Genomic DNA, 10151 nt, shown 5'->3' on the forward strand with positions numbered 1-10151 from the left:
AAAATTCTCGCGGCCCCGCAATTTCTCCATTGGGCACAATAATTGGTTGCTTGCCATAGTTTTCACTATTTTTTCAAAATTTGATTTTTTTTTATGTGTCTAGAGGCCCATAACCTATTGTGTTTAAAGTTTTATTGAAAACTGAAAAAATGTGTATTCTAATTTACAATTCGTATGAATACAAATTCAATGCATACAAGATATAATATAACAATTACAAGTAGTAGTGTTAAAGGTAGTTTTACATTCAAATTACAACAATATTACGGACTAAAATCGGCAATTTTGAAGTACAAAACTTTATTTCTTACAGTAGGTTTTACGAATACTTTATTTTCGTCACTAAATAACCGACATATTTAGTTACTTACCAACATTTTATGCAATTAAAGCCTGTAGGGAAAGACAAAGTCGGGCGGTGCCGACGTTATAATACCCAACACCACTATAAATATTTAGTAGAATCATCTCTAGCAATTAAACGTTTAAATGGTGAGATGAAAAAACTGCAACCAAGGAAGTGGACGGCAACAGCAACATCAGCAGAAATAGTTCGAAAAGTAAAGAAGCGACTTGATCGAAACTCGCGTGGCCGAAATGAGTCGTGAGCTGATCATATCGCAATATTCCATTCGGTAAATGTTGAAAAATGAACTCGGGGTAAAACCATTGAAATTCCAAATAGTGCAAGAACTTACAACGCAACAGAAAGAAAATAGACTCGAAAAAGCTCCGAAAGAGAGTTGCTTCGCTTGGCCGTGAGTGGTGAACTGCTGAATTTGGTTTTCTCCGATGAGAAAACATTCGTTGTCCAGAAGTTTGTAAACAAAGAAAATGATCGTGTTTACTTGCCAAAGAGGTCAGTTGAAAATGTGCTTCTTCAGAACTCAAGCGCCAGCCATGGTGATGGTGTGGGTCGCCATAATAAAATTTTGGCCGCAGACCTTGGACATTCTAGCAGGACTCAGCACCATCGCACTTAGCACGTTACAAAATAAGTTCCCTCGCTTCATTTCCAGCGCACAATGGACAATCTCCGGATACCAATTCGTTGAACTAGTGTGTCTGGAGAATTTTGGAAAGCAAAGTTGGCACTTAAAAATACCAAAGTGTCGATCAAGCAAGCGTTTCGCCGGGAATGGGCCAAAATGACGCAGAGCGACATTCGAGCAGCGTGTGACGGTTTCATTGGGCGTTTGAAGGCCATAATTCGTGTCAAAGTTGACCGATTCAAACAAATCTAGACTTATTCTAAAATTTGATGCTATCTCCGAGATTTTTTAAATTTATATTTAAATAAAAAAAATATTAATGCACCAGACGGCCCATATTTTTATGCTATATTCTAATTTCAAAAATTTATAAAGCAAAAATAAATAAGAAATAAATTTCATATATTTACATTGTTAGTTTGGTCAATTTATTTAGAATATTTAAATATTCACAGCCCACATATTCAGTCACAACAACAAACACGGAGTTAAGAAAGTTTTAAAAGGACAACAACTCAAAGACTGTAATCAAACGTGCATGCAAACGAAATAAGAAATAATAAAATCATATCAACTACAGTGAAATAATAAAACTACAATATTAAACTATTCATTGTTTTATTTTATTGTTTATTTATTTAGTTTCTTTAGCTTCATTTTCCATTATTTAATTATTGGTTTTTAATTTATAGTACAAGGTGGGGGGAAGAAAAATAGAGAAGAGAACATAACAAAAATACATTTTATGAAAAGAAAAAATAATAACTAAAAAGACATAGAATTTAAGTTAAATATCTTCAAGTAAAATATTTAGAGAAGAGATTTATATAAGGCATATTTAAAATAAACTTAAAACAGGTAGAGCAAAGTAAGAAACAAAAAACTTTGTTTTATTTTAATAACAAATTAATTACATTTTGTTTTAATAATTACTGACTAAAGAAAACAAGGAAATTTGAAAAAATAAAGGCATTCGTTATACGTTCGGTAAACTAAAGCACAATTGTTCTGCTTTTAGAATTTGTATAGACTACGATTGCATTAACATAAGAAAACGCGTTTCCCAAAAACACATGTTACGATTCCAGTTTCAATAAAAATACATGGGTTTTTAATATTTAAAATTATTTGCACAAGACACTGCAACGACAGCTATTTTCCGTTTCTTTTGATATTTTCAAATAAATCAAAGAGAAACACCAAAAAGAGCAACAACAATAACATATTAAATAATATACAAAACACACTCAAATTAATAGCTAATTCAAATTTGAGAATAAATTCCAAAATAATAAATGAAACACAAGTTTGATTCCCTGTCGGGGTTTCGATCTGTCACTAATAGATATTGTTTAAACGACAGATATGGTGGAGCATACAAAATTTATATACACATGGCCATTGTAAGGTAGATTGATTTTAAGACGATGTTATGTTTCGCAAAAAAGAATTGTGGAATATGGGATTTTTTTTTTTTTTTGATTTTGTATAGAATTTATTGTTGTTTCATTCATCAATCATTATAATTTGCGGTGGTTTTGCTACTACATTAGTTGTGGTTGCTGATGCGGCGGCTGTTACCCCCGATAACAATGTTGATGATATTAGGGTAGATGCTATTGTTGTTTCGGCTGTAGTTACTTTTTCTTCACTTCGACTGTCGTTTGTTGTAGGCAATGTCTGTGCGGCTAATTGTCACTTTGATGAATCCGTTGGCTCACCAACACGTTGATAACGAGGCTTATTGCGTGTAAAAGGCAAATACTTGTATTTTATCATATGCTGAAAGGGGAAAAGAAACCAAATAGAATGTTGTTATTTATCAGACATTGAATGTGGGATAATAGAATAAGTGTAAAGTGCAAGATTTCAAAATTTTGCTTAAACATGATTACTGAAGTTGGATAGATTACGAGATTACAAAACAGCTATGATCTACCATATCTAAGGTAGATTTTAGTTTACGGGACAAAGCTCAGTGATCAAAAAATTTTCAGGAGTTTTGACAAGAAAAATTAGATCGAAATATATTTACATAAACGTTACTTTTTATAATGTTATAAATTGATAATTTTGTTATAGCTCGGTGAAAGATTCTGAAACAAATGATGAAACTTGTAAGAAAATTATTAAAAAGGTGAATGTGTTTACTCGATTCTGGGAACAATTGTTACCAAATTTTACTGAGTGTTGTCTGTTAACTAAAAAGTTCAGAAAAAGAGAGCACATCAGCAGAGCAATTTCGGCAGTTGCTGGATTTTACTAGATAAAACTTGTTTAGCAATCATGAAACATCAATTTTAAACTTTTTCCGTATTGTGCAGGTTTGGTTTACCTGACAAAAATTCGTTTCATTGAAACGGAGGTAAATATCAGCTGGAATTGCCTAATAGAAGAAGGAAGACCTATCGAGCATCAGTACAGATTATTAATTATAATTGCAAACGCATTGTGGCATCATAGATTGTATCATAAATTAACTGTCATTTTAAAAGCAACACTTAAAAATATGTCTATAAGCGTCATTTCTAAGCTACTCGTCCGACAGCTGTTCAAAATTATTCCAGTGACAGCTCATTATATTGTTTACAAGCGTACAAAAGCATTTTGGTGAGAAATTTCCAGAAAACAAGTTAAAAAGTATCTCTCGGTTTAGCCGACAGATGTATACCCTCAGCCAATGTTCGATTATTAAAATATATTTTGACTTGTGTTATGATTATTCAAATTGTTGACCTTCTATGCAGTAGGTTCTGAAGTAATGGACCAACATTGTTCATTTTGTATCAGACCTAAACAATCAGACCTAAATATTTCGACGTTCCAGGTTTGAACTTTATTGGTAACTTCCTTCACTTTATATGAGATATGAGATAATTTTTAGGAAATGTTAAAATGTGTGTGAGGTACCAGGTATAATCGACCGAAGCATTCCATTTTCATACTTCATGTATTGTCCATATTCGCACCTGATTTCTTTGGAAATATTGACATTTTGTGGGAGAGGTACCAGAACGAATGGACCGATATTGTCCATCTCCGAACTCGATCTAAGTTTGACAATAATATTACGATGTACCGAATTGGGATCAAATCGGATACTCCCTTCGAGAGTTATCGTGCGCACCAGCCAGACAGACAGAGGGACGGACATCGCTAGATGTACTCCAAATGTCCGGAAACGGATTTGGTCCAAAGAGACCTAGGGTCTAAAACCATTATTTCGATGGGGCACGTTTTGGCCGTATCAAATGATATATACCCTCTGTAGACATATGGCTGAGGGTATAAAAAGTTATTCGTGATGAAATTTAAGCGTGATAGTTGATTTCTTTATATTTGGCTGGAAAACAATAAGTGGCTATCGTTAGAGCAGTTCAGCATTTAAATGTGAACAAATCTTTTGTGATACTGGTAGCGTACCCCGACGTCAAGGAAGTGGAGGGAAGAAAACAACAACATCAGCAGAAATGGCGCAAAGAGTAAAAAAGCGACTTGATCGAAACGTGGCCTTTTCGCAGTGGCCGAAAAATGGCTCGTGAGGTGAACATATCGCAATATTCCATTCGGCAAATATTGAAAAATGAGCTCGGTGTAAAGCCATTGAAATTCCAAAAAGTGCAAGAACTTACAACGCAACTGAAAGAAAATAGACTCAAAAGAGCTAAAGAGTTGCTTCGCTTGGCAGAAAGAGGTGAACTGCCGGATTTGGTTTTCTCCGGTGAGAAAATATTCGTTGTCCAGCAGTTTGTAAACAAACAAAATGATCGTATTTAATTGCCAAAGAGGTCAGCTGAAAATGTGCACCTTCGGTTGGCCACCAGAACTCAAGCGCAAAGGTCCCTTATCTTCATTTCCAGCGCACAATGGCCACCAAAACCTACGGATACCAATCCGTTAGGCTATTGTGTCTGGAGTATTTTGGAAAGCAAGGTTGGCATCTAAAAAATACCAAGGTGTCGACCACCTCAAGCAAGCGCTTTGCCGCAGAGCAACATTCGGACAGCTTGTGACGGTTTCATTGGCCGTTTGAAGGCCATAATTCGTGACAAAGGTGATCAATTCGAACAAATCTAAACTTATTCTAAAATTTGGTGCTATATCCGACATTTTTGCTTTCATTCAATAAAATTTAAAAAAAAAAATTATGACTTTTGACTTTGTTGCAGTTTTTTTATCTCGCCCTTTACAAACAGTTATTCTTAACAATGTGGCTAAAATCATCAAAACACCAAAATACAATTCTGTAATGTGAATAAAAAACCAATATCGGGTCGCTTTGGGGAACATGGACCCATATGCTCTCAAAAGAAGGTATAAACCATTATGAGCCCTGCATACCAAATTTTCTACAATTCAATAGAACATTTCGATAAAAGTATCAAAATGCCAAATATCGGTAGGTATCGTTTTAAGGGGCATATACCACCCATAAGGTGGGCCTATATAGACAATTTTCTGCTAGGGTCTCTACTGCGAAAATATGTTCAAATCGATTCCGTTTTAAAATATACATACAAAATTTTCGGTACCGTTATAGGAGAGATATTGGAACACATGAACCTGTGCAGACAATTTTCAGTAGAATGCGGAATTTTCTATAATTCCGTTAGAAAATGTAGCTAAAATCGTCAACAAAACCGAATATCAGGAAGTACTGCTAATGGGGTTTACACGAAAACTTGGATCGATGTAGCTAATCTTCGAACTTAAGCCGCCTGTAGGAAAAAGAGCACTATGTTAAATCTTTGATTCTTATTACAACTCGTTTGGACTCTAGAACGATTAAAATAAACCTAGTTGTTAGGAGTGCTCAGCGCATTTAGCTTGAACTGCAATACTATTAATGTGGTGATACTACTTTTGAAGTAGATAGAATTTGAATTTTTTATTGGGGGCCGAAAATGTCAAACAGAGACTCATATTAAGATATACCATTTCGAAAATCGTCAAGTGTCAAGTCGAACTATAATTCTCTCCAACCCATACGATTGAAACTGGAAACATATGCATTACTGTTTCACTTAATAATCATTTCAGCTTACCTTAATTTGTCGTTTCATTGTTATGCAGAATAACGTTATGAAGTACATGACCAGTATGGGCCAAAATACGGGTATATTGAAACAATCAAAGAATGTACAGATTATCGCTATTGTTGTACTTTTTGTAATGCTCAGCCAGAATTTGAATTCGGGCAGTCGTCGAATAAACGGCCGGAATTCCTCATTGCTGCGCGTTGGCAAATTTGGACCATCGTCTGTAAAAAAAAATAATTAATAATTGATTTTATTGAAATATTTTGTGAAAATAAAGTAATTTGATTGAAGTATGTGATGTATTTTTATTTTATATATTGGCTCTCCTATTGCTAGAACACATAATTTAATTGACAAATAAAAAAGAAACATATTTCATTTTTCCCACAAGTGGCGGCTATTTGAATCAATAATAGCTCTAATTTCCACTTCTATCCAACAAGTGTTTACTTGCAAATAATGTCAATTGACTTGGTTTTCGCTTAGCTTTATTGATTTTTCTAATAATTCTAGTGATGAGTGCACATAAGTTTTTAAGTTATTAGTCTATTTTAAATGAAAAATGTTTTTGCATACAATTTACGGGCTGTTTGTTTTGATTTCACTTTTCTTGCCTTACAAAGCAAGAAAAATCAATATTCGCTCAATGTCGAAGTGACAATGACACACAAGTCTTCCATTCTCATATTTACACGAAGTTCAAGCCCAGGCATAATGATAAGTATTTTTACTTATGCTTATTATTTAGGCCATAAAAATACGAATACTAATGTCAATGTGTTGTAAGAGAAAGTCAATTTGCTTTAGCATTTCTAGAACTAAAAACGTGTACATGTAAATGAATGTATATTGTTCTGTGGGAAGAAAATTCCTGGCGAGGCGAGGTTTTTAAAATATTATCTATTCTAAAGGAATTATCCTTTATTTCTTAGTCCGCGAACAAACGTTCAAAGTTTTCAATTTATATTAAAATGATTTTTTTTCTTGCAAAGTATCCTAAATCCAAAAACTGTCAAAATACCAAATTTGGAGAGGTACTGTCATATGGGTGTTAACATAAAATTAGGAACTATATATAGAAAAATTTCCGCCAGATAAATCATCAAGACAGATGCGTGCAAACTTTATGTTCTCTATCGGAATTGCCATGTCTTATAAAAAACAGATACTGGATATGGCTAAATCGTCTGATAAGGTATATTATGTGGTATACGTATAACAAGCGGTATAATAAGATTAATACACCCTCCTATGTTTTAGGGTGTAAGGATGGGGAAATTACACCATGTTGATTTGCTTTGTAGCATAAACGTGAAAATAATATAAATGTTCTCCTATCACAGTGGAACAATGGCCTAAACGTAGACTCTGTTTTCTGCTTAAGGGTAAACCTCTTGAATATCTGAAATAATCACGCTTGGCAAATTAACAATTCCCTTTCCTCTAAAAAGTTTAAAGAAAACCTTAATGTTGAAACTACATAAGAGCATTTTTTACAGAACAAGTAGCCGACTAGCTTCTTATACAAGCTTAACTTTCGAGTTTTTGCAGGATTAACATAATTTGGACTTGTAGTACTTAAATAGAAATTGGAGAACATGTGTAGGGTTCGGTGGTCTAAAATAATTTATTATTATACATAAGCTCCAATTTCTATTTCTATTTAGAAACTACAAGGCCAAATGATGTTAACCCGGCTGGACATAAGTCCTTGATTTAATAATATGTGTTATTTGAAAGTCCATTACAGAATGCCAGACGCTCTGATTGCCTATACCAGTTATAAGGGCTAATGAAGATCGCGAATATAAAAAAATCTTGGCTTAAGTCCAGAGGTTGGGCGCAGATCATGTTGACATTTTACCTCAGATGGATCCCGGCATGTTGTTCGCGTTGCCGGCTTTTATCCATAACAGAAAGTCTTAAACCCTCGACTAAAGACCGGCTACTTCCAATAGCAAAAAAAGCTTATATACCCGCTTAATTTATTAAATTTAAATTTTAGGAAACTTCTTGTTCGCGTAGCCGACTCTGGGAATTATCAATAGTAGAAAGTCTCAAATAAACGGGCGAAAGGGGTCAATTTACAAAATAATTGAAACTTTTAAAACCTGCAATTCGGGAAGCATGGAATATGAACATCGTTGTAGTCAGCGTGTCAATGGTAAAAAAAAAATCAATACGATCTGTCAACTACCTCCATAAAAGTATGTTATTGCAATATCGTAATAAAAAACTCGAACAATACTTCATCACATGCACTTGCCGCCGGTCGGCGACTTCCTAGTTGACAACTCTAAACATTTGTATAAATAATAAAAAGAAAATAAATAAAATACACCCATACGACAACAACAATTTGGACAATCCCTATTGAAATTTCAACACAAATTCGTTTATGTTAATTGCGGATGATAAAAAAATAACCAATTGACTGATTTGATAATCAACAATGAAATGTGCCTAATCAGCTGAAATTAAATGCTTTATTTCAAATGTTTGTCATAAATCGTTTTCGTTGTAGAACAGAGCAAATCTTTAAATATCCACACAACTTACCATCATTGGCATATGGGTCGAATTCGGGATCGATTTTTGGCGTTAAAAATGCTATAAACAGATTTAAATGAAAAATGCCCAAAGCATAGCAGATGATGTACCATCCTTGGTTTAGAAATATGCGCAACAGGAATATTAATACTAGCACGCCCGCTGCACTCCAACGCAGTTTTGTGTGTGGTGTGGAACGATCCAAGGCAGATTGATAGATCTGTAAGAGAATTAAAGCAGCATTAATGCAATGGCCAACAGAGGTTATTGAACAGAAAACATGATGTTTGGCATTTTGTCATGTGGCTGACCAGCCAAAACAGAGGGGACCTTGGACTTACTTGTGACAAACGTTGAAAGAACTTCCTCACACCGCCATTGGATGACGTTGACGCCGTCGTCGTATCTTCATTCATCATATTCCTCCTTGTGGACGATGATGACTTTTGTGTTTGCTTATGGTGTTGTTGTTTTTTGCTATATTGCTACTTGTATTAAACCTAATTACTAGCCTCCTCCTTCTCTTGTCAACGTCGTCGTCGTCTTATGCTAAATCCGAAAAATAAATATTCCAAATCATAAATGTTGATTATATTGATTGAGCTACGCAAGTAGTTATGTTTATGAAAATTATTTAACAGAAAACTGAATTGTATGGAATCGCCGTAGCCGTCTGTCCGTTAGAAATGTTGGAAATTACAGATGAAAAAGAATGAAAACACGTCATGTCACGGTTTTCTCTTGCTCATTGAAATTCGCTGAAAACCACTCTCTCATCGGTGTGTCGTGTAGTTGTCAAGATTTTTTGTAATGGGGAAAATGTCTCAGACTTGCTCGCGTGCTTCAAATGTTCCATTCCATTTTCACGTTTACTCATGTCGAGACAGGTTCTAGGATTGGAATCAGCACATTCATGACTGGCCCTTGACTGTTTCCTCAATAATTAACCTTTAAGTCAAGTCCAAATTAAGAGATAGTATGGGAATATTCCAACCGACCGCCCGCTTGCGATAATGAATTGTGAACAGAACACAATTCAGCCCATTCAAGAACTTTTTAAATGAGAGTTGAATATTTCGTTTTCACAACACTCTGTATTTCCAAAATCATTTGCTATTTGGGATGCTTACATTTTTTCACAACTTGCACATGATATTTTATAAAAATATGAACAATTTTCTCCGTTAACAAGAAAATTTTATTCAAGTATTTTCACTGACATTCGCTATTTTTCTTTTGGTTTCTTTTCCATCAATTATCTCTTTCTCTCTCTAATTTTCAACCCACCACCACCACGTCACGTTAGGGACGTATAGATCGACTTTTGATTAATCGAATTATCGATAGTATGTCTTAGGCGCATCTTTGCGAATGGCACACACCCACTGAAGGGCTAAACAGAAAGCTCGCATTGAGTGATTTTATTCGCTAAATATAAAAATAAAGATGTGCTCAAAATTAGCAGAATGGCAAACTTAGAAAAATGTTTGCTTTGTTCCAGCACCTGAAAAATAAAAATAAAATATTTTTAAATCAATGATTGGAAGGGACACGCATTTAACATATCAAA

General features: G+C 34.4%; 1 protein-coding gene across 1 annotated transcript; it reads right to left on the minus strand.

Annotated features, from left to right (window-relative positions):
• Positions 1 to 2457: 2457 nt before the first annotated feature.
• LOC101900859 (protein RER1) lies at positions 2458 to 9872 on the minus strand. Its single transcript, XM_005186296.4, has 5 exons — positions 9712 to 9872; positions 8923 to 9130; positions 8591 to 8801; positions 6038 to 6252; positions 2458 to 2774 (listed from the first exon to the last, which is right to left on the minus strand). Exons 2-5 carry the CDS (start codon positions 8998 to 9000, stop codon positions 2688 to 2690), a joined length of 591 nt encoding a protein of 196 aa, XP_005186353.1. The 5' UTR covers positions 9001 to 9130; positions 9712 to 9872; the 3' UTR covers positions 2458 to 2687.
• Between the last annotated feature and the right edge of the window lie 279 nt (positions 9873 to 10151).

This window comes from Musca domestica, unplaced genomic scaffold (genome assembly GCF_030504385.1).
Source record: "Musca domestica strain aabys unplaced genomic scaffold, Musca_domestica.polishedcontigs.V.1.1 31, whole genome shotgun sequence".
NCBI classification, from domain to species: Eukaryota; Metazoa; Arthropoda; class Insecta; order Diptera; family Muscidae; genus Musca; species Musca domestica.

Excerpts from the sequence above, each read along its gene's own strand:
- LOC101900859 (XM_005186296.4), bottom strand. The coding sequence starts at position 9,000 with ATGATGAATGAAGATACGACGACGGCGTCAACGTCATCCAATGGCGGT. Across the intron at positions 8,802-8,922 it reads TCTTTCAACGTTTGTCACAA|ATCTATCAATCTGCCTTGGA; the intron begins GTAAGTCCAAGG and ends ATTCTCTTACAG. Across the intron at positions 6,253-8,590 it reads CGACCCATATGCCAATGATG|ACGATGGTCCAAATTTGCCA; the intron begins GTAAGTTGTGTG and ends TTTTTTTTACAG.